The 25,695-nt window shown below is 41.8% G+C and overlaps 1 protein-coding gene across 4 annotated transcripts in view; it reads right to left on the bottom strand.

Annotated features, from left to right (window-relative positions):
- The window catches only part of WDR7 (WD repeat domain 7), a 145,752-nt gene that overhangs the window by 28,144 nt on the left and 91,913 nt on the right, over positions 1-25,695 (bottom strand). For 3 of the 4 annotated variants that reach the window (XM_050912501.1, XM_050912502.1, XM_050912503.1), the window contains 5 exons: positions 23,158-23,344; positions 12,660-12,777; positions 11,687-11,836; positions 10,926-11,008; positions 4,156-4,255 (listed from right to left, as the gene is read on the bottom strand). In XM_050912501.1, the coding sequence (XP_050768458.1) occupies positions 4,156-4,255; positions 10,926-11,008; positions 11,687-11,836; positions 12,660-12,777; positions 23,158-23,344 (638 nt within the window). Of the gene's footprint in view, positions 1-3,664; positions 3,716-4,155; positions 4,256-10,925; positions 11,009-11,686; positions 11,837-12,659; positions 12,778-23,157; positions 23,345-25,695 lie in introns of those variants that run through there. The other variant, XM_050912504.1, reaches the window with a different exon arrangement.

The raw sequence follows: 25,695 nt of genomic DNA, 5'->3' as shown, positions 1-25,695 counted from the left end.
TCCCGACAGTACCACCGGCCATAGCACACCGAGCCCCGGCTTCAGCGGGGCCAGGACAGCACACGCACGCCCTCGGCCGAGGAGGATGCTGGCTGTCTACAACACCTTTTGGCATAAGCCAAGGTTTTAATTTAAGCTGCAATGCTTTAATTGATGGAGAGCTTTTATTCCCCAATGCTCTTCACAGCTGCTCCTCCCTGATACTCCCTGGGATGCAGAAGGTGATGGTGGTTTAGACTGGCTTTGGTGTGAAAGAAAAGAAAAACTCAAAGATGTACCTCCCCACGCAAGTTCCTGAGCCGTGGGGGTTCGACAACCCGAGACCTACACCCTACGCTAAGGGGCGGCCTTTGTGGTAATTTGGTAACAAACCACCAAAAAAATGTATCAGGAGCGAGTAACAAATCTAAAGGGAGAAGAGGAGGTTCCACATTACAGGAACACACACAGGCACAACAGGGACGCATCAAAAATGTGAGCTTTGATGTGCCGTTTCATCTGGCAAAATAATATTCCGATAAAAAGCCTTTCAAAGTTCTGCTTTTGTGTGGTTTCATAGAAGGCGAGAAGGGAAAGAAGATTTGGGGAAGCTCAGCAGTAAGACTGGAATAAACACTGAAGTCAGTCTGTGTGCAGCTCAGAACATAAATGAGTATTTTGCCTAAGGAGGATTAAGAAAAATGGAGAGGACGTTATAGAAAAGGAGTTTTTAGAGTCCTCTGTTCTTTTCGTCTTTCAAAACAAAGGCTGAAAGTGAGCATTAAGGCTGCCTGTTAATAAGGCAGAAGGGTAAAAACCAAGGAGAGGAACTGGTTATTTAAGCTAAAGGTCAATGGTGGTACAAAGACCTAGGCAGCCATAACAATATTGGTATGGGAATTAAAAAAAAAAAAAAATCTAACCCGTGATATTCTAACCCATCAATGTTCTGGAACAACCTTCCACTGGGTGTCAAGAAACCCAAGGCTTTTTCAAACGGCGCTTGCTCAGCTGTTACAAGAGAAGATGCCATGCCTGCTGCAGCAGGAACAAGCCTTCACGTCCCAAGGAGGTCCCACCTGCAATACCCACAGCTTAGTGTTCTCCCCTTCTGCTTATCTCAGCTTTACTCTCAATTAACGTATATCCTTAATGATGAGTATAAATGGGGGGGGGAGGAAGGGGAAAGCAGTTCCCCCTCTTCTTATCCAGTAAGTAATTCTGATCCCTGATTAAAAACAGCTTACGTGTGAGTTGTGATGGGGCAACTAATAAAACTTTCATAGGTATTTCAAACTTTTACTTTCAAAACACTAACATATTTACTAAATGCAAAATTATGATTGTGGCTTCAGGAAAAGATTCAAAGAATCATTCTTTTTTTAAATAGTGAATGACTAAGCAATTTTTTGATAGTGTGTTTCTGGTAACGTTGTCCAAGAAACATTATAAACTGAAAGAAACAGAACAAGCTTAAGCTAGACCATGGCCTGCGTTAGACAGACGTTTTTCTTGGTAGAAATGAAGCAGCAATAAGTACAGAAAGTGAAAAGGTCCCAACAGGAGCGCAGGAGGGAGGGAGGCTGGCCGAGGGCTCCAGCGCACCGTCCCAGCGCTGGCGACTGCTCCCCCAGTTCTCGCTCTGCGTTACAGCAGGGCCCTGATCCCCACGGGTGCTCCCCAGATACGTGTCCTAATTCATGATCAATTTAAACATACCAAGGCAATTAAAATATTTTGATAAACATTTTGAAAGGCTTTAACTTTTGTAAAAAAGTAAATTAAAAATTTGAGCTTTTTTCCGATTTCAAACTTTTTCATCTACACAATCCTGAAGTTATTTCACGTCTTCTGAGCAGCCTGAAATCTGCAACTGTGAGAAATAACTTAAAAGGTCAGATTTGGAATAAGAAACCTGTATCCAATAGATGGCGTTGCCCCCTAATAATCACGTATCTGGCACTCACCAAATTTTTCTGTCTCATGAATAATAATAAAATCTGCAAAGGACCCTGCCCTAATTATCCTGAAAGTCCCTTCAGTCATACCCATCTCCGCTCTCCATGATCTATGTGGAAGCTTATTAAGAAAGTAAGAAAACAAGTGCTGTGAATATTCACCAACACATCAAATTAACCGAGCGAATCATTCAGACAATTTACTGGTAGAAATCTGGAGTTAGTTCCAGGAGCCTCAGAGAACAGACTGCCAGCTGACAGAAGGAGAGCGCGCTTTGCAGAAAAGGCTGGCAAACGTCAGCTACGCACAATCCCCTTCAAAGAGCTGGTGGGCATTACACAGAATCCACTTTCAAAGAATTGAAGGAAAGAGTAGAGAAAAACAGGGTATTTTAGCATGCCTGCCAAACCAAGGGCAAGAGGGGTGCCAGAGGGGTGATTTTCATGGAAGATTTAGCCCTAGACATACGTGCAGCTGTAAGCGCACTTTGCTGTCCTGCTGACCAGCACCTCTGGGCTTCTGCAGAACGGCTGCGGATCACCAGGTTGTGCAAGACGTGTTACAGACCCACCCGCAACTCACACGGCGAAGCCAGACGTGCCAGAATTACCCCATATACTCACAAACTCCTCTGCTCACCTTGGAGCCAGCTCAGTAGGTGAAGTATGAATTAGACAAAGTTAAAAGGATGACAGCACTGGTTAAATGCTGCTGCTAAATGGAAGGACGGGTTTTGTCACCACTCTCCTTGTGCTCTGAAAACAGAGATGTAAGGAAGTGTATAGTTGTGCTCTTCACCGCTCCCCCTCTCTAACAGCATCAGGAATTAGATGTTAGTTTGAGATGCCAAGACTTCCCGGACTTATCTGGGCTTTGCACTCTCCATTTTCAGTGCGACGAGGCACACTGAAAGGGATCGTGGCCAGCGTCTCCTAAGGGCCAGTGGGAGATGTTCAGCTGCTTCATCACACTCGCTGCTGAATAGGTGGGAAAAGAGTCAGGCAGCGCGCGCAGGCTCCTCGCACAGGCAATCGAGGAAGCGTATTTGGAAGGAGGGATACGCACAGCTCTGCAGCACGGTGGTCATCTTGGCTAGGACCGCAGGACAGCAAAAATGCTCAGTGACGTCAGATGTATCAATATACAGCAGTTCTTGTGGACCCATTTTATAGTTAAATTAATAAATCATGATCCAAAGCTAAAACAAGATAGAGCAGTCCACATTGCCTATTTGCCTGCATTATATAGCTATTTATAAGATAAATCTGGCCATCTTAGCTTCCAGAGGACAGCTGTCTAAACAAAAAATACCGGAACATACAATGTTTTTAGCTACCAGATTTGGAAAATAAACCCCAGAATTTCAGAACAGACAATGAACCGGCCATGTACACCTAAGCATGTGGTTCTGCCAGCAAAGTATGAGTGACGCTGCAGATCTAGCAGGAAGAAATCCATGCTACCTTCTCTATAATGCACGTTTTGTAAGGACTAAAGATAACAGCTTTCAGAAACAACAACAAAAAATTATATTTACACACACACAAAAGAATAAGGCAGATTCAAAATACAGATATTTTATCCAAGCTTTACATAAAGACTATTGAAATTCAATGAGAAATAATAGCTGATCACATAGTACAAGGAATAATAAAGAACATTACCAATGAACTTTTCTGAAAAGATAAGGCAAATGCTTTGTCATTTAAACATTTTTAATTCCATGCACTCATTTCAACATTATCCTTAAGCATATCCTCTTCTAGGTCACAGGTAACTGGTAAGAAAATATGTATCTTATTTAACATCAGAAAATTGTAAATACCTCAAACATAAGCATCATGGCATTTTGTAGAGAGGAGTTTTAGGGGGGGGGGGAAAAAACCCTCAGTGGATTTTTTCTGTGACTTCTCTAGTAGATAAGTGTACTGCTATAAACTCTAACTTTTAAAAATCAGATTTTTCATTTATTTCAGAGCAGGGGTATCACCTAACTTTAGGCTTTCATTATTAACCCATCTGTGGCACCCATTCAGTTCCAGTGAATGAAGACAGTAGGGCTCTATATACTTTGAGTCCTTCATTAAACTATTGATCCCCTCAGCATTATCCATAATGTTCCAGCAGCTCAGCATGTCAACTGATGCAGAGCTCACTGCTCTTTCCTTTCAATAACTTCCACACTTTATGGGGAGGAAGTCACAATGATTTATTTACCTGACATTTCCCAGTCCGGATGTCGTAGAGGGCCACTGAACCATGGCGAGCTCCCACTGCTATTCTGTGACTCCGCTCGTAATAGCTGACCATGTAGAACCTGAATTGAACATTATAACAAGTAACAGGTGAGATCTGACCTGCCTGCATGATGTTAAAATTAATTTGCAATGCCATTGGGTAATTAACATTAGTGCTAGAACAGAGATTTGATTTAAAAATCCATCAGCTGCCAGTTTTCATACTTGGCATTCAGCAAACAAAGCCAACTGATGTTTGATACATTACCGCAGAATCAGATCAGATTTATTTATTTTTATTACAGTGCTGAACACTTCCTTTGAGTTTGGGAATAATCTATGTGATTATCACCGGGTCCCTGAATGTCCACGGGCATATCTTGTTTACAGTGGAACACCACAATAATGCTGGATGTCAAATGGTTAAACAAGACAATCTAACACCCCAAATGATTTCAGAGCACTTTTAGTTGAAAATCAAATGAGAAAGAATGAAAGAAAGTGTAGGGAAAAATATGCAAACTCAAAATTTTGATTGGCATTAAAAAAAAAAAAAAAAAAAAAGGAAAATTCATCAAACGCTCTCTAATCCAGTAACATCCTTCAGATGAAAAGGAACTGAGAAGCCTGCGATAGTCCTTAACGTCCAGTGTGACTGTATGGCCTCGACTGGAATTCAAACAATTGTAAAATTCAAGGAATTTCCACATCTTGAAACACAAGAGAGTCAAAATCCTTGTTTCAAATCCAAATCTTTGGGAATATCATTGTGCCTTTCTTATAAAAGGGAGAGCAGACCTGTGAAAACTGACGACTGCATTTCCAATTAAATTTTAATTTTACAGTTAAATTTTACTATAACAAAGTCTGCCAGAGATTTCTGGAATGAGTCTATAAAAATACGTTGCTGACCATATTTATGGCTTCAAACAACAAGTCTTACAATGATCTATCTCCTTGTTCTTCAGGATTCCCAGAGTGCCATAGCAACTGCTCTCATACAGGTATGATACACTTGTTTCTACAGCGCAGGACGGCAGTCAGGAAGAAAAACAGCACGAAACATGGTGTTACAGAAAAAAAAAAAGGAAAAAAAAAGAAAGAAAATCACTAGTTGTTGTGGAGAAAGGGCAAGACTAAGTCGCTCAGATGCGCTTTCGCATCGCTGTCCATCCATCCCGGAGGACGTCTGCCATGCCCATCAGCCCTCCCCGGCTCGCCGCTTTCAGTTTTGCTCTTGGACTCTCAGGGGTACCTTCCACAAAACACCTTCCCTTGCCCTTCCCCGTCCGCCACCTCACGCGAGCCCCCCATCCCCTTCTGGTGGAAGGGGTGCCACCCCACGCCGGGGACGGGTGCACAGACACGTGGAGGCCGTGCTGCGGCCCCCCAGCACCCGCACCCGGGTGCCTCGGACCAGGCTCGCCAGCTGCACCCGCACAGAAGGTGCTGCAGCAGAGGGACGCAGATGACTTCAAGCAAGACCAAAGGGAAGGCGCTGACCATGAAAGACCTGACAGCTCTGCTGGTAATTCCCACTCGAGGGGACGAGACAAAGACAAAACCTACTTAGGCTACACCAATTATGTCCTTATCTAACTCTTACTCTGCCTGGCACGGCCAACCAATATAGCAAAGACCTTCATGAAAGCCTACAAGCCATCAGACGCGCTATCGCACATTGGCACGCGCTGTGGCCAGCACGGAACCATCCCTTCCCAAAGCGTACAAGTAGGATGATGGGCAGCTTTTTAACACTCCCTTTTCTTGGGATATGGAACTATTTCCAGGCCACATACCATCTCTGTTACTTTCTTTTGCAGCCAGCGTCTGCCTCATCAATCTGCTTTTCATATTCCTTTGGTCAGTGGCGGCCACACAACTTACTTATTATTGAATAATAATAATAATAATAGTTTCTCATTTATTATTAAGACGACAAAAAGGAGTGCTTTGAAAAAAGTCAAAAGCTGTAGGTAAATAGCTTGGGAGCAGGAGAGACAGTAGCCAGTCATGAGAATAAAGAAGAGAAAAGGGATAATGCTGTGGGCAAACAGGTACCCGCAGGGTCTAAAGCCCACCGCACATGGTGAATAGGGCATGGGACCGTAATAAGAGAACATTTGCATTTTTCATCATTTCATGCCAAACTGCAAACACCTGCACAATTAAAGCAGTGCCCCAGGTGAACAGGTAGGGGACTATTTTTAAGGCTATTTCATATAACCAGCAAACTCAGGATTTATATATAAACTTATAAAAAAACCACACACTGCTTGATCATCACAAGTAAAATGGACTAAAACAGAAAGTTTCTATATAGAATGTTTTATATCCTCATTAATTCTATTACACTACTGAATGGTCATAGTCCACTTGTCTCCTCCAATAGATTTAGAAAGAGAGTATCACATACTGTTATATGTAAGCAAACAGCATTTCTCTCCTTACTGCATTTAAATGCCCATTTAGACAGAGCGCTGAGTCAGTATTTTTCTTTGAAAAGAAGAATCCATCAGACTACATAACAACAGAGTGTTTGTGGGGAAAAAAGCTTCAAGGAAATAGATGTTTTTGAATTTAATTTTCTAAAAAAAAAAAAAAAAATGACTCCTTAAACTGACATTCAGTTGTCAGCTCTTGAGCCTCATTCTTTATCTTTTAGTTAGCTTAGCATTGTTACAACCACACACAGATTTAAAGATTTTATTCCTTGGCACCCCTTTCTAAACCTCTATATGGTAGAGTTCAACAGAGAACAATACGCCAGCATATATTTAGACTGTGCTACAAATTCATTTTTGCAAGCCTAGCTGGTGCATCCATATCCATAGTCGGCATCTTAACGGCGACCCTGCTCTGGGTGCTGCCCCATTACTGCTCTGCAGAGAAACTCCCGTTGGCCAGCAGACCACTTCTTCCAGCTTTTGGAGGAACTCTGCTGGAACCAACAGAATCGTGCTGCTACTGCTGGTACCAGCTAATCCTCCACATTAAAGGATGAGCACATAGCCTTCCCTCCTACCTTTTCCAAATGAAAACTGGGTACATAAAGCGAAAGAGAAGGATGATCCAGTCTCTCCCCGCTGATCTCCTCACCCTCACCAGTCTCTTCCACGCGTACCTTCAGGTCCTCCGCAATACACGCCACCAGCCAGATGATGCGGGGGTAACGTGCTGCAGAGGCTGCAAGCTGAGCCAAAGCTGGCATCATGCAATGGGCTGACCACCCGGATGCCACGCTGCAGGGTGGGAATGCAGTGTAAGCAAGCTGGGTTAAGGACTTAGTAGGAAAATGATCTTTCCTTCTTCCACCAAATACTAGCAAGCACACTTGCCAGTTGGAAATGGGGCTGCTCGGGCTGGCTCGGGTTTAGGCTGATACTGGAAAGGCCAGCAGCAGCAATGCTGTGGTTCAGTGAAGGCCCACCAACTGTTTTAAACCTGAATTAGTGACTGCTGAAGTATCTAAGGGGTTATAAAACATTATTTTTTGAAAATTAACATTCTAAGTTAAAAACAACACAAAAACGGAATGTTAAGTGTCCATTAAAAAGAAATGGTTGATTAATATCACAGCTTCATTAAATCTCACTTTCAAACTTCAGTATCTTGCAATAGCCAGAGAGGTTCTGGATTATAATTTTGATATTCTTCAGTCCTATTTCACATTTCATCTTTTTTCTTTCCCTTCTACAGAATGAGGCTTTAGGCTCCCTTGAGCATTGCCACAACAGCACCTCCACCTGATGGACTCTAATTCCTTCAGTTATAGTCTCCAAAATCCTAGAAATACTCAAGGTATAAAATTTTGTTGTACAGCCTTGCTTTGTCTAGTCCTTGAAATTCTCACTCCTCCTGCAAGACTACTCCCTAGTAAAAAGCCATATAAAACACTTGTTATTTTAAATTTAATCTATCTTCCCATGTGAGACTATGCTGTTACACAGACTGCTTTAACTCAGCAGACTGTACTAAATACATGACCTGACCAAGCAGAGTCCATCAGGGACCACTCAGCTGCAATGCAACCGCTGAATCTGGAAAATGCTCAAGTCAAACAGAATTTTGCAGCCTTCAATATTATCCTTCGCAATTTTAAAGAAATTCAGAAATATTTTGTATTTGTTGCATTGTATTTCAATACTTATTTTATTTTAATAAGAAATGGGTTTGCACGGAGCATGCCAAAAGGCAGTATGATCCTCTATAAAGAATAACTTATGGGAAAAACAAATAGACACCATAATCATATGCTGTAAGAGATGATATCCAAAAATATCCACAGCGATGGATTTACCTCATCACCACCCATCAGGATTGAGTCACGCTCACAGCAATTAGCGGCACGACTGCTACATTTGTACAACAGTAAAAAAAGCTGAAAACCCAAGAGGAATGATAATCAGGTACTTTAACCCAGCACACTGCTGCTCCCAGCCCTGGGTTTAATGTTCTGCTGAAACAGGAACGTCGCTTCCAAGAGACCGCAGAGGCACCAACAAACATGTGCCACTACAGCCATGAGTAAGGTGCTTCCATAATGTCCTCCGAGGAAGCAGAGCTTGCACACCAAGCACGGAGACACCTGAATGATTTTGCCACAACAGGCCTGCACATAATGCAGTACAGCAGAAAGAGCACTGGGATATTAAAAGAATTAACAATAGGATTATGCGAAAGTGCTTCCACTTGGAATCTCTCCAGAGATTCAACCATTTGCTAAAATCTGATGAAAATTTCCATTGGGCTGAATGATCACATCAGCGGGGTGCTGTATCATTTTTACAATGGCTATAACTATGTAGAATAGGAAATATTACTAGTAATTTAACAAAATTTTAAGATAACGTATCACTATAAAAATATAACAGAAATAGGGAGATTTTTGCACTAATTCCCACTTACCCTTGCATTTATATTTTAAGGTAAGCCTTTTAAAGTATCAGGAAGAAGGAAGATTACCTCTATCAGTATCCTACCTGTCAACAGGATAATTGTTCTTTTCTTGAAACTACTCAATATTTTAATAGCTTATTAAATTAAAATGTAATGGTCGACAGATGATTATTATAATTTATTGGTTGTACCAGTTTAACTGTATAACTGGGGTATTTATCATAATCTAAGGATACTGTAAATGTTCCCATTTTATAAATCACATTTTACTATTTGAAAGTACCATTTTAAGAGTGAAGTAGAACTAGCCCAAGACAAAGACGACGGATGATGCTGAACTCCCAACGAAGGTCAGCAGGAGCCAGCACCTCAACTGCCCCTCGTGCCTTTCGGCGCCCTCTGAACCGCCGAGTCACTGACAAGGCGAGCACAAGACAGCCACCGCGCTTCTCTTTCCCTATGATCTTGTGCAAATGCTCACTTGTTATTTTACCGAGCTGCCTGTCACCACAGACGGAGAGTTTTAAACCCTGCCCAAAACGTCTCCACACGCTGCAGAGTGCAGAGCAGCTCTAAGCAACCAGCAGTGCTCTCTACACTTTGCGAGGTTTAATTTCAGTTGAACCTCCTGTGTCCAGTGCAAGTGTCCCAAAAACGTTTCTAAAACCTACCACAAGGGCGAGGGTGCTACTCGCTGCCTACAACAACAATTTTGGAGCACAACCTGCTCCCTTGGAGGATGCCTGGGAGACAGTCACAGGGCAGCGAAAGCAAGGCTCCGTTCCAGGAAGGTATTTGGTACTTTGTATTTCTTATCTCCATTTCACTGACCTTTCCTATGGGATGGCACTGCTACGCACCTGTGTGAACAGCTCGGAAGGGCTTGGAAGTGGCTGGTCAGGAGATGATCTCCTCCAATAACTATGCCCTACTGCCAGCTACTAGGCGGATTACAGCATTTAGCTATTGCCATAAATGAGGTAACATTTATTCTCAAAATTCTCCATTAGAGGATGTTTTGGAGAACAAAACGAAGTCAGGCTTAAGCTTCCTATGAATGAAAAGTTTATTTGCTATTTGGCTAAACTCCTGGTACGAGCGCATGCTTTGCTGAAGGACTGTGCTGCTGACAACAGATCTTGAAATGCAAGTAAAGAGCTCCTGCTTTGACAAGCCCTGGGTCCTCAGCACACCGGGAAATCTCACTCTGACACATACCTTACACCGGCTGCTCATGGCTTGGTCTGAACGTACTGATGGACAGCAGTCGGCTGCAAGGCATTTATGCAAGCCACCACGATGCAAGCCCCCCGCACGGGGTGTCTGGGAACACCACCACGCCCCCCCAACCACGTCCTTCTTTTCTGCTGTCACCATTTTCTTTTTTCCCCAGTCGCTTTGATGGTGGCAACTAACTCACTCGGGCAGGTTGTGCATATTGGAATCTAACTTGTTACTCAAGTACGTTGTTCTCGTTTTTGTAACAACAAAGATATTGATAAATCCTTTGGAGGAAGCTGCTCAGCTTGTGCAGCGGTTCCAATGGAGTAGCTAGGATATATGGAGGGGTAGGAGGACAGAGTTTTTCATGACATTACACAATATTTTCCTCTTTTTGGACTTTTAAAATATGCAAACTTCAAGGAGTTGTTAATGCTTTTCTTGTCTGATCCACATCTCTCAGACGTGGCAGAGAACTAAAAGCCTTCAAAGGTGAGCTAAAAATTTTCTTCACATTTGCTGTTTTAAGGGGCAAGCATCATGTAAAAGATTGTTTCACTCTTAAGTGAGAAATATCCTGGCTGGTGACCCTACAATTTACTTCACAGTATTCTTGGAGGAAGAGCTCACCTGCAGATGGCTGGAAAGCATTCCTGAAGACCCTTTTTCTTAACTAAGGATCCTTCAAGGCAATACATGATGATGTCCATAACCTTGGAAACAAAAGTTAAAATCATTTGACATACTGTATTTTGTGTTTCATAATAAAAGTTCTAACAGGCAACAATAGAGAATTTCTGTGCCTGACTGCATCTTTGATATCTAACTTTAAAATACAACTGGGATAAAACAAACAAGAACTGTCTTGCATATGATAGAGTTTACAACAGCAATGGTACTGGCAACTGGAACCATTCAGAGTACCCGTAAACAGTTCTAAAACAACAAACTACTGGTAAACATAAGCTACTGGAGCTCTGTAAGTAGCTCTGGTGTGAAAAAGGCCTCTGGGCATCAGTATCAAAGTTACAAATCTGTTACATCATCTGTACCATTCTTCAACAACATTCATCAGCACCAACGAATGCAATAGATAAAAACATCCATGTGATCCCCCAGCGTGTCCAAGTACCAGTGCGATGAGCACACCCGTACCTCCAGCAAATTCTCTTGCTTGGATTTTTCCCCCAACAATGCAATTTAATGCAATTTTAATGCAATTCAAGCTTTTAAAGTTCAAAAAAATGAGCTGGGTGGTATAAAACAAATCCTCTTCACACACAAAAAGGTTTATGGTCCACACAGAAAAAAATTCTACAATTCAACTCCAGGCCAACACATTATTCACTGTTACATCAAACCCACAAGCAGATACGGCCGAAGAGCCTTACCTCCACAAGAAGGTCCACAACGTCAGTAGGCATCTTCTCAATAAGTATCTCAATGACTCTCAAGATCTCTCCTTTAGCCCGAGCAAGCGTGGTGGTGTGAATATTCTGCTGAGACTGGGTGTTCGCTGCGAGGGCAGTGTGTCTGTGCACCTACCAAAGAGCAGGGTTACAGGTGGAGACTCGGACTGTAAATAATTCTCCATCTGTGCTTACTGTTATACACATGCGTTACACTAAGAAAGCCTGTACCGTGCAGAATGCTTTGCTTTACTTTGAGACCTATGGCTTTTTTCTCCCTCGCCCGTTACTCATCATCAGTAGAGCCACTAATGGTTACCCTTGATGTAGTTTTTAAACAAGGGCTTACCTGCTTTAAGTAATTCTTAATCTCATAAAACTAAAGGAAATATCTGGGTCTTGATTACATAATTTCCACATACTTGTACATCTTTCTTTAGGTATTGGATTGCTGCTTTATAACAGGCTTTTTTTGGCCGGCCGCTGATCATTGCCCATCGTATCGCTTTAGCTCAGCCAAAGCTCCAGGCTGTATCTGGGTTCACTCCGACGACTCTCAGGCAGACCGTGCCCAGCCTACACTAACCTCACAGCAGTGTCCCTCCCTCCTCACCCTCCAAACCCCATGGCTAAGTCTCCACTCCGTTTTAATTCATACTTAATGGGGTCATGTCTGCATTGCCTAAAGCAAGCAGGATTTTACGCATTGCTACTGGAAGTTTATATAACCGGGATACAACAAACGAAGACAGACACAACTCATGGGGCTCAGTTAAATATTGCTCCTGTCATAAATGGGTGGTTTGGATATCTGCAGGAATACAAGTATTACACTTGCTGTTTCCCTTTTTGGGAGGAAGGGAGGGACGTTTCATTCTCTGTCTCTGTTCACAAGCCTGGAGCCTCAAAGCTCGGAGGAAAAGCTGCTGCAGCCGAGCTGACCGGCCCTGCTCACCTCCTTGGCGATGGTGGTGATGAAGGCGGGTGGTCTGGCGGTGGCGATGAGGGAGAGAGCGTGCCGCGCCGAGCGGGCAGAGTCGGCGGCTGGGCTCAGGGGCAGCCCCATTGTGATGCTAAACAGGCACCAGACAAAGAGGGGAGAAAGAAAAGGAGCATTAGAAATATAGAGTGAAAAGATTAGAAACAGCTTATAATGTCAGTTCAAGGTCAACGGGAGCACTCAAACAGTTAGAATATAATGGACTTCCAACAATGAGCAATGATTAGGAGTCAGGGTGTTCTATCATCAAATACAAAATCGAATAATTAACCATGAAGATTGAAAACAGTATGTGCATCTGTCCAAAGTGTTAAAAAGGCCTTGTTAACAAATTATCTGTATGTGCTGAATACATATCACCCAACTGAGGACAAGGCAAACACAGAATGTCTTCCCAAGAATTTATGGTTTATTCTTTCACAACATTTTAAACGCAGGCTGAAAAATACCCTGTTCATAGTAATTCTCCTTAATTTGGCTAAGCACTGGTTATAGGAGAGAAAAGCAAGAAGCTTCTTGAAGAACTAAACCCACCAAATCTATTCGGTTTGATTTTCTTTACTGCATGACTCAGTTGCAGCAGCATGATGAGATGACAGACAGCCCCACACCTTATGCTTTCTAATTACCGAAATTATTCAAAAGCTCTTCAGAATTTCTAACACTGAGGTTTTAACTGCAACTCTATGAATAACAGTAAGGGATTAACTGGCATCTAAATTTTCCATATACAATGCTTTTATTTGCTATGACAAGATAAATACAAGAAACAATAAGGTTGTAAGTACCCAATAGCTACATTAAGCAAAAATAAAATCTGGTATTTGGTAATTGAGAGCATATGTACCTGACAAAGATGACACATAGGCTAATCGTTGCCTGAAAGCTTCCTTTCTTAAAATTGTACTATTTTAACTATCACTGTTGTGTATGTCACAGCAGAGCCCAGTTTTGTTAGGCTAGTTATACATTACCCAGCAATTCTACAAATCCTTCCTGCGCTCCCACCCACGGGCCACCCAAAGCGCTCCCAGCCCACGGGCCCAGAGCACAGGTACCTCTCCAGGCTAACAACTTTGTGCCTTTAGTAAATCAAGCTAATACATAAAGATCTACCTGATCCGTGCCTAAATACAAGAGTACAGAATTCAGCAGCACCGAAAGGCACTCGGGCAACGAGGGTTACAGATAAGGGAAGAGCAGCGCTGTGGCAAGGCAGCGTTTAAGCGCTGGCTTCGATGCACTGCAGGCACACAGGTCTCCCTGGGAGGGGACACTTCACCAGGGGAAAACTGCAGCAGCGCCGGGGGAAGAAATGGTGGGGAAAGAGCTATAGGGAAATCAGGGATGAACACGCTCCAATATGGAATCCGGCTTTTACAGAAAGGGAGGGAGCACCTGGGAACCAGTGTGTGTTGGGATTAACCTGAAACATTCAACCTACCCCACAAAGAAAACTTTCTCTGACATGACTATTGCAGCACGGAAAGAGAGACCACAAACCAGTTTGCCAGCTCTAAAACATTTTAAAATTTTCCTATAACATATAGACTGATCATTCCTGCTGCTATGACCACACTTCCATCAAGCAGTAACCCTAGAAGTCTTTTTTTTTTTTTTTTTTTTTTTTAAATAAAGACAGAACAAAAGGAAGATAGTTTCTTTTGCTCATTCCTGGTATCAGTCCACCATTCGAGTATGAGGCAATTCCCCATGGGTTTTACTAAGTCATGAAAAGTTGTGTTTGAGAATGCACTGAAAGCCCTCCTCAGCTATTCTTTCTCTTTGCTTTTTACTTACCAAAAAAAAAAAAAGGCATTAACCTGTAAACAACATATATAGGTTTACTCTTTTTCTGTGGAAATGAAGTACTTTTCTGCATACGACAACAGGCAGCAATTGCTGTTTCTGAGGCTCAGAGAGGGAGCAGATCCTCCTACGCTGCACAGGAACATTGCTGCTCCCAAACACGTGTAAGTGAACGGCACTAACTGGCCAACACAGAGGCATCGAGTTTTAAAGCTGCTTTGACACCTTAGCTGGTTATATTACAAGTATATGTGAATGCTAAATGTTAATAAAAGTGAAGCTTTTAGTTAAAGCAACTATGTCATTCAAGCGCACGTTAACAATACAAGATAGTTTTATTACATGAAAAAAGATAATATCTGCAGCTTTCCCTGCTATCAACATGATTTCAGATGGTTTAATACTTTGACAGATGTACACGAGAGAAAAATATATTCAATAAAATGAGTACTAGTCCAGTGAAATAATCTTATCTAGAATCTGCAGTTTCAGAAGAATACCATGCATTTCTAAATGCCGAGGATGGCCCAGTTGGGTAAGTTATGGCTCATTACAATGCACAGTACAGTGACAACAGAGCACCAGAAAGCTGTTAGCGGCTCTGCACCAACAGCAACCATAACCAGACATCTCTCATTCTGCAGCCTTTAGGCATCCGCTGCCAGAGGATTACTCATTTACGTAAGGGCTGCCACTGCCAGCTCTCCCACTGCATTCGCTTTACACGCTTGGTGCTATTGGAACGGCCGAACGGGAACGCACTGCTCCAAATGCCCAGCCTGCCTGCACTAGTTCAGATGCTGCTGGCCAGAGGTTCAGCTGTGTCCGCTTCGCTCAGCATACCTGAGAGGTGAAGGGCCAAAGGATCTCTCTTCTCAATCCTCCGGACCCGCTGGGCTAGTTGGCTTAGCCCTTACTTACACCTTAGAGGATCCTCAAGACTTCTTTAAACCAGAAAGAACCAGCAACCTCTATGGCAGGCAAGCCACAGAAAATAAAAGCAGAGTCATGCAGAACAGTATAATCATTCCACACTTCTATCGCTTTAGCATCTCTGTGTGCTTCCAAATTGGTAAAAACCGGTTTATCAGGGTCAACAAAGTTCATTCTGCTCTGAAAACAGTCGGACACAACCTGCTCTGAAAATAAATGAGGGAAAGGAGAAACTGAAACAACCCTAAAGATGTGGAAATCACAATACACACGTCTTGCATTCCAGGCGCACCAAACCCCCCCAAACAATACAGCGTCAGCATTTCCATCACGCCATGCCACAAACCCCATGTGAAGTCCAAACCCATAGGACTCAAAACAGCAAGCAAAAGCATCAGTTCACTTGTTGACACACCAAAAACATGTGGGTTAATCTGTCTATTCACCTCGTGACATTAACATTTGAGAGCTTCTCTTCTTTCAGGCTAAAGCAGAAAAATTATTTATCTCCAACAGAAGTTATTCTGATGTTTCCTATCCCAGACTTTACAATGACATTATTTGGAAGTGAGGCAGGAGGAAATCTACATTTTCAGAGCCAGGATGGAGAGCACAAAAGGTGCGTTTCCCCGCCCCCAGCACTTCAACAAGAGACCACATGTGCAAATGTGAGTAAGAGAAAATAAGTGTGACATGGCACTTCCTCAGATGCACTGCAAATCTCCTCTCGGGCACTATTTGAAGGGGTTCCTCCTCCCCTGTGCTTCTTTACTGAATTTTTTTTGGTAAAGAGTAACAGAAGTTTACAAACCCACCTAGCTTATTGCAAAGTCTGTTTATGATTTTGTAGAGGATTTAGGTAGCATGTGGTAACTGAACAGTTACATTACTTATTTCTTTAATTTTTCTAGGTTTTGAGGGAGAGGTGTCTATAGAAGACAACACATTATCTTGTTTTCTTTTTAAAGTGTCTTTAAAAATAATTCTACGTGCAATATCTGATTTAATATTGTGAAAGCTTACAAATTGAATACTTTGCAACAAAGAACTTCAGGGTGGTTAAACCATTCTCTGCCAAATTAACTGTTTTTCCAGAGCAACAGCAAGATGAGGTATGGATTGATCATCATTTTACAGACCTGAATTCACATGAATACAAACCAAAGTTTATTATAATTTTCCTTCCCATTCCTCACCATCATTGTATGCATTAAAACTACTGAATTTGAAAACCAATAAAGTCTCTGCAACAATAAAGATGTCCCCATCGGCCTTTTACTTGTAAAACCATATTCGAATATAACTTCACAAAATCCTGTACGGATGTTACAGACAAAAGTGATGAACCAGGAAGAAGGTGGTACCAGAGTCAGGCTTTCAGCGGGGCTCGTTATCTCCCGAAAGCAAACCAGCCCCCAGCGCCTCAGTACTTTTTTCTGTCAAAAGGCTTCGTGTTTCTGCCAGCAGTATTTTTCCTTACAGGGTGCTTGGTAAAGCGTGCATTTTCCTGAAAAGCAACAGGCTTTTTGTTAATTCATTAGCATGGCTCAGCAGTGGTAGTATGTGGGCAGAGATTAACCCCCTCCCGGGGCTGGGCCAGCTGCTCTGCACGTCCTCTTTCAGAGGAAAGCCCTGCGAGATGGGACAGGCACACCGCACCAAAACCCAGAACAAAACCAAAGCAGATGCAAAACTAACGTACAGAGGGAAATGCTGGCTTTCACACCCAGACTTCTATTCTTGTATTGATGAGTTTTAGGACTTCTGTACGGCCAGCAAGAGTCGGCAGCATGTGTTGTCCCTCTTGTCCTCATCCTGCCCCCTGACTTCCCACTGCACTGTAAGCAGACATTTGAGGAATCATTTCTGTACACATAGCACAGACAAAATGGATGCAGCCTGTGCTGTAATGCATGCCTTTAACACCAGAGATGATATTCTACCTGCTAACAACAGTAAAAAAAAATTTGGATTTATTACTGTGTTTATTTGTGCTTTTGATTTGTGCCTTTTAGCTCATTTCTAGAAGGCTCATTCTCAGTGGCCAGTACCCTGCATCATCAGGGAATGATGGTCTCTCTTTTCCCAAATTCATCACCAACTTCCCCCACGCCAGTCATCTGAACATCTTGAGTTTCTTGGGAACCAATATGCTATTTGAATAATGTTTTCAATGAAATATAGACTTTTTAAATAGATAACTTGTTTATATGTTTAGCACAAGTTATCACAACTTCACAGTAATGTTTATGTACTTCACTACCTAAAAAAATAAGGAAGATGCATTTAAAAAGCCGATTCTTAAAACAAGTGGAAAACAATAAGCTACCTGGGAAGAGCTGTACATCATACCTAGGAAAAAGGTAGATGGAAAAGGTTTCGATGGCAATGAACCGAAAATGTAGTGATCAAATCTCTACATTTCTTGACTTCCATAAAGCAACGCCAGATGAAATCTTCATGGGACTAAGAATGTGAAATTTCAGCGTAAAAGGTAATGATCGTGATTAATATCTCTTTGCTAACTGGACTCAAAGAAGGAAGCCAAGCACTGACCCAGCTGGTCGCACAGCGATCCGAGAGGCAACTCACAAAGGACGTGATTCCACAGGGATCTTTTGAAGGGTGTAGAGACGGGGCCATCTGGCCTCTCAGGAAAAGCCGCTATTCTGCAAAATGGACATTCAGCCCCTTTTCTCTCCTCTGGTTGGAGACTTCGTTTTGATGCTCTGAGGTCAGCGGAAGGGAAAAAAGGGAAGATGGGTATACACCCCATCTCTCTCAACAGAAACCTCTACATCAATACACCTCAAACCCACCCTTGTTTACACGGGCAGTCTTGAAGCGATGGCTGAACGAACGGGAGGAACCAAACTCCCGCCGTGGCATAAAGCCAGCGAGTGTGGTACTCCTCTTCCTCGGCCTCCATGAGAGGCTGTGGGTGCCAACGGACCACTGCTCGTCCGTGATACAGCTGCAGCTCATCTAGGCTGAGCTCCAGCCTCCTGGGATCCAAGGTCTAAACCAGAACTGACATGGACACAAATCCCTGCGGTTTCCAGTTTGAAATAATTTCTGAAGTGGCAGCATGCGGTAGCTTGCCACATCACCTTTAGCACCAAGTACCCAGCTCACATTTCTCCTTTAAAACTCCCTATTTCAGCAATTGTTTAGGCTACGTTCTAAAAATGTTCCACTGTACTTGAAAACTAGGGATATCCCTACTATATCTCCTATGGCTCCACAGATAGAATCCATAAGAATATAAAAGTATAGTAAAGTTTTCCACTAAACACAATCAAAACTAAAGAGATTTAGCCTAATTATTTTAGTACACACATATATATAAAAACATACAGATCAATCAGAATGCAATTTGCTGATTTTGGTATATTATATCATAATCTATATCAAACTGTAGCTTGTAATTCAAAGAGCAAAAATAACAGACAGCAATGATCCCTACCACCATCCATGCCAAGAAATCAAAGCCTAACAAATGCTAGAAAAACACTCTTAATCCTCACAACTGAGCAGTTTCATTCGGCATGGCAGGCTAGCACAGTATAACCTTTGGGGACTAGGATGAACTGGGAGAGTGGAGGAGTTATAAATACCAGAGTTTTGGATAACAGCTCATATTTATTTAATTCAGAAGGGAAAAAAGAAAAACACTGCTATTTTTTTTGGTCAATATATGTGAAGTGATTTTTTTTTTTTTTTTTTTAAAGCAGAAGCTTGACATAAAAGCTCTTTCATAAAATGTTCTTAACATCAGGGAGAGAAGCCAGGCAGCTGTGCGCTGTTATTGTGTACACGGTAAATCAGGCACAAAAAGGGGCAGCTCAGCAGGGCACCGAGAGGGTAAGATGCACACTTAACCCCCTGCACACATTGTTGCTCTATTTCTTTCCATCTTCGTCTGTCTGCAGTCGGTACTGTATCTGTCATGAATGTAACAGGCCATTTTCAATCTAAATCTTGTTATGGATTAATAAGCAAACACTTTCTCGCTTATTATGCAATTTATCATGATGAAAATTGCATCGGGCTCCTCAAGGCTACATGCTGATACATTCATTTATTCAGTGCTCTGTGGATAGAGAGCCATACTAATCTTTATGACAGCTAAGGATGTAATCGCAAGATGAAAATGACTTTCTGAAGAACTGCGTTCGCTTGGCTTCTGTAAGTCTACATTTACATACAATAGGGCTTAGGAGATTCTCTGGGAAGGTAAAACAGTTTGGTTTCTTTTGTCACACTACAAGAAATAATTGCAGTTCAGACAAATAACAATATTAATCCAGTTTGTACATATTTCTCCATTAACACCCCCCCAACACACAGCAATCCTTCATTCTTTAAATCTTGAGGAAATTAAAACTGTAATATAAAATGGATAATATCCACCTTACTATAATGTAAAAAGTCAGAAACCTTAACACCTCCACAGATGGATGATAATACGCATACATGGTATTAAGACAACCCTGGTCAGTTCCTTATTGCCTGTAGCATTTAAAATGTGTGTGTTTGTTTACAAACATTTGTAAATACATTTGTAAAGTAAAATCCATTCATAATAGAGCAGTTTTCAGAACTGTAAGATTTGAAACCGAATTCTAAGGTGAAATGCTACGGGCGTGTAAAAGTGCTCATGGCGTTAAATGTTATTGCTACAAGCAAAAGCAATTCTTAACTAAAATAGAAAAGTAACTAAAAATATAAATATATAGTTTAAACACCTGAATAATTTCTAATTAGAAGAGTATTCTACAGTTTCATATAGTGAGACATAGAAGAACAGTTTACTGTGATTTAGCAAACAATAGCCTTAGAATAAAACAGAAAACTAGCTAATTAAGGATTTTTTTTTTAATGCCTAAAGTAATATTACTGCAACACTGTAAACAAGAACATCTGTAAGCTAAGCAAACCCCTTCCTTCCACACACCGTTTTATACGTAGATGAATATTCACCTGACCACTGAAGGCCTACTGCAGTTTTAAAATAGTTTTAAAGTACTGCAGACATTTCCTTCTTTACCGTAAAACTCTCCTCCCGCACACTTCAGGATATACCCAGAAAGCCTGACAGACGTTAGCAATGCCATCAAACAAAATATGACCTGCTGAAAAATGAATCTCTACATTTTATGAAAAGAAATACAGTAAAATTAATACCCATATAATCAATTATGATGACCTTGGCAATTTCAGACACTATTTTTTTTTTTTCCCCCAAGCAAAAACCTGGCAAAGAAAATGTCACAGACCAGTCAGCCGTCTTCCTTTAGGGATGAAATTGTTTCCCCATTAACAAATGGTTTATCAATTACTGAGTGGTTTACAGATTAACTCTTAAGGAACACCACTAATGAAAATATTATTTAGAAAGCACTACATAAATCAAAAATTAAGCACAAAGTATGTTAAAAAAACCCAGGGAATATTCACACAGTGCTTGAGATGCCACACTTAGAAAGCACTAAAATTGCACTTGGTGCTGATTAAGAAAGCTCTACAGAAATAAACGGCACCGTTGCGATTCACACCGGCTGAAGGTTTTAGTTATATTCTGCATGGAAACGCACCCCATCAGCACAGATTCAAAATGCGGGGCTGCGAACGTGGTAACAGCCTATGCTTTTAAGAACATAAACTTGCTTAACAACAAAAATGTGCCGAGGTTTTATTAGAAAAAACATCAATGATTTCTATATTTTATGTGATAAAAACTATTAATAAATTTAAATATTTTTAGTAACAGTCATTTTCCAAGTGGATGTCTGCAGAACTTAAATACCACAGTATTAATTCATACTGACAACCACATAAATACAAAATTTGTATTTGCTCAAGGCAATCCCCTACCTAGAGCAGGAGCTACCTGTTTTGTATGTCCTAACTGGGGACTAATTTGTTCCTATGCAAGAGCCATGTACCTACGAATGAAAATTTTGTCTCAGCGGCACTAATGTATATCCACTTACATTTTTCAAGGTTTTCCATTAAAAGCAGGAAGCTTGAAATAGCTTTCAAAGCCAATTACATAAAGCATAGTATCATTGTTTTATTTCATATAAACAGCCTACTGCGGTTGCTTCTTGCAGCGCCTTCTTGTTTTTTCTTTATTTACACACAGAAATCTGAGCCTCTCCTTTTGCATGTTTAAGTGGTTTGCTTTTTTTATAAAAACTAAATACGTAAAAAATTTTTCAGATAAAGATTTAGAATAAATTTGAGATGAGATGATCAATTTTACAACAAACAATAATAAAAATAAGGACTATATTGCAAAACCCTTTCCTGTGCAAATAGTCCTGTTGTCATTAACCAGATTAATGGCGTGAGTAAAGACTGTTCACGTGAGAATCGGGGCCCCAGTTGAAATTTGTTACATTTAGGCCTCAGATCATAAAATTCATGGATACTCAACAAAAATGCTACTCATGTCCTGCAAAGTTGCACGCATTAAATAAACCCCAAGTGCTGATATTCAAGAATCCCATTATCTTAACACAAAATGCATTAAAAAAAGGCAAGATGCTACCTTTACTGCACAAATCATCTTAATGACTTCACTTACACATTTAGCCATATTTATTTGATTTAGCCATAATTATTTGATGGCCTGATTGATAGTACATGGCGCTATCAAGTGTAACAACTTGTATACATACCTGTGTATACATAAGTAAAAGTTGTACAATTATAATAATTTTTAAGAAATGGAACAAATAGGCACTTAGAGTTCCATGCACAAAAAACCTCCAAACAGTATTACATTTTTGCTGTGCATTTTATGTCACAGTATCAGACTTCCTCATGAAATTTGCCCTCCATCTCCCCCACTCCAATTACAAATACCTAATTGAAAGAAGATTTTATTTCAAGGAGGTTAGAACAGAGGTACAAGACAGCATACCATATAAATCTTGATTTAGGACACTTTAATAAGTTGTTCTCTGACCCTAGAGACAGGCTGTGGTCTATTGAGTTTATGATTTCTTACCAATCCTTAAATCTACAAGTTACCTTGATGCTATTAATAGCGATGCTGTTGATAAAATAACCACCTTTCCAAAACGTACTTTCCAAAACAATTCACATCCTGATGGGATGGCTTGTAAAACCATGGGAAAAAAATCCACATATTCAGACACACTGGTGGAAAATACCTTCTGAAAATACTATTTTTACAGTTAAGAAAGGGGAAAAAAATATTACGTTAAAGACAGACAGACATATTTTAGATATAAAAAATGTTTAACTAGCTTCTTTTCTCAAAATTACTAGCAACATGACCGGAAGATTAATGCTGTGCAGCCCTAGGCAATGCCTACCAAGTGTTTGGTGTCTCCCAGTTTAGATGGGGTGACCCACAGTGCCAAGAGAAGCCAGCACCCCAGTGCCACCGCACACAAGTGACTGGATCTCTCTCACTGCGGTTAAACCCTCTCCTTTCCGAGATCGCCCACCGGCATCGCCCGAGACTGCAAACCGAGCCAGACCGAAGCAGACTTGAAATTGTAATTTAGACGGTACTGGTTCAAATGCAACACTTGAAACACGGAGTTATTCCTTGTCCCACTTTCTTGCCAAGTACCACAGCCGTCAGGATTTGAACCATCTGCTGCAAAACCTAGATCCACAGGTCGGAAATGACGCAAGGAAGTATTTGTAAGTGAATACATGAGATACCTACTTAGCAAGCTGTTTCTCGGCGTCAGCGCAGAGCTCCAGAAGGCCCATCAGCACGGCGGAGACGTCCATGTAGGGCTCCCAGACGGTAAAGCCGCGGCCGATGAGGTCGATGGCGGTTCTGCGGATGGTGCTGTGCGCGGGCAGCTTGGGGCTGGGCGGCTGCAGCAGCAGAAACGTCAGCGCCTTGCCTGCCGTGCAGAGCGGGAGAGAATGGGACAGTGAAGAGAGAGCCGCAGAAGTGATTTTGCCTTGTTTCCAAATACTTGCTGTTGAGAAACACGTAGTATGGAAACCTGCTCGTAAGTCACCATATTAAGGCTTTATCTCACCAAGAAAGTGCAGAAGCTTACAACTGCAGGGTCTTCCCAAAGTCAGCGAAAAAGAGAAAGACGTGGTTCTGTGGGTACCGGTTATGTTAATGAACTGCAGGGTACGTGATGGCCACAGACTCCCTGTGCCATGGATTTCACACAGAATCCAGGATGGCAACCCACAGCAGTCCTCAAACGTGGACACTACCGGCACTCCGAAAGGCAGGGGATACTAGTATAGACTGTCTCAGATAAACGGTATCCACACTCCCTGTCATCACTCTTAGCTCAATGAACGGCAGAAGGCAGGGAGGCTGTTCTGGTACTCACAAGCATAGGACGGATTAGAAGCGTGCACCCCGTTAGCGACGCTGCAACCCCGCCAGTTGCTGCCTACAAGAATTTTAAAGCATTCTCAATGGCAACGACGGCCAGTTTGTTTCTGGAATGCATCAGTCTACATGCCACAGTGATCTGATTCAAACAGGCCCATGCCAATATTGCCAGTGTTGAGTCTTAAACATAGTATTTTCACTACAAAAGAAATAGTACTAAATGTATTTTTGGAAAAAATACAAGAAGTCTACAGGCCTAAATATTTCTGCCTGAAAATTGTGCAAAAACAGTCAGAATAGATCAAAACAGAAATGATAAGATAAATAAAAATGGAAATGATAAATCAAAATGGAAATGATAAATCAAAATGGAAATGATAAATCAAAATGGAAATGATAAATCAAAATCCTCCCTTCAATAGACAGTTGCTAAGAAAACCCTGAAAGTTTATAATAATATTAACATAGGTAATAAAGTTTTCAGAAAAAAGGTACACCATTTTGAAAGGATGTCTAAGAAAAACAAGCTTAAAAGATTAAACTTGGGAAAATATCAGTTAAAATAAACCATGTTGAGATTACACACTTTTTCCTCAGTATCTTGGCTACAGCTAGAAGCAGTTCATGCCAGAGGTGCTGAACTGAGCGAGGAACAGCAAAAATAAGTCACCAAAGTCACCAAAACTCTCCACCAAAACAACGGCTCGTTTCCGAACGTGCCATGCGCCTGCCCGTGCGGGGGCTCAGAGGAGGTGGCACAACCAGCTCTGTTCTTTAAAATCCTGTGCTACACCATGATGACATCACCTCAGTAATCGGCAGAGATGACGTTTAATTTAAGTGAATTAACTATCTGGGGACGCAGCTGCAGTGACTAACACCACAAGAACGATGCTGTCTCAGTGCGATGTTGTGCCCTTTCCCCAGAGCCCACGGCGAGCACGGCTCCCCGGCAGCGGGGCCATTCACCGCAGGGAGAGCTGCCGCCCCGGTGCTGCCGGCAGTGCTGGGGAGCCGCCCTGGTGTTCTCTCCCAGCAAATCTTCGGCAAGGCAGCTCCCTCTCGCAAACCAGAAAAAGAAACAGGAAGCAAAACATGTATTGACAGGCTGATAAACTGGGATGAAGAGCTCAGGGGAATTGCCTACTTGTCCTGCTCCTGCCCCAGGACGAGCTGAGAAGGGGAAACGGCAGAGAAGAGAGCATTGGTGATAATCCAACAAAGCTCCTTGGCCTGTCACCGAGATGCTCAGCAGCATCAGACGTGGGTGATTCGGGAACCAGATACCCAATTTTACAGCAAGGATTTTTCTTCCTTGCGAAATATACTTCCCACTGACACCTCCTCAATGTCAGATGCGTAGGTATTAGTAATGCTTTATTTGGGAAAGGGAATGAAATTATTGGTAAAGCCTCCGTGTCACTGTCTCGGGATGCACAATGGGATGTTGTTTGTGACCGCTTCTGCTCCCACATCTCAGCACCTCCAAAACCGTGCCTGGGTCTTCTGCTAAGGAAACACTTGACAGCACGTGAGCATTTAAATAACAATACCACCCTACATACCTGAGCAGAAATCTCCCTGGTGTGGGGCCCACAAATAAGCTATATGTTGAGAAGAGCTGCCTGAAAGTTCACAAGGAGATGTGTAATTTTCATCATTCCAGTGTCGCACCTCAGTAAATGAGCATTAGACATATTAAAAAAGCAATTAAAACTGAGAATTGGCTCTCAAATAGGAAAGGTACTTAGTCCGTTTTAGTCCATTTTTTATAGACCCACTGCCAGTCTTGTCTCATGCATATTTTACACATGAAGATTTTTTTTTTAATTATTATTATTATTATTGATGCAGTGCTCTCAAGTTTTGGGGCACGGCTGTCACAGCACTGTG

Source organism: Gymnogyps californianus, chromosome Z (assembly GCF_018139145.2).
Source record: "Gymnogyps californianus isolate 813 chromosome Z, ASM1813914v2, whole genome shotgun sequence".
Lineage (NCBI taxonomy): Eukaryota > Metazoa > Chordata > Aves > Accipitriformes > Cathartidae > Gymnogyps > Gymnogyps californianus.
The sequence above is the reverse complement of the archived record's forward strand: the minus strand, read 5'-3'. Positions and strand labels throughout refer to the sequence as shown.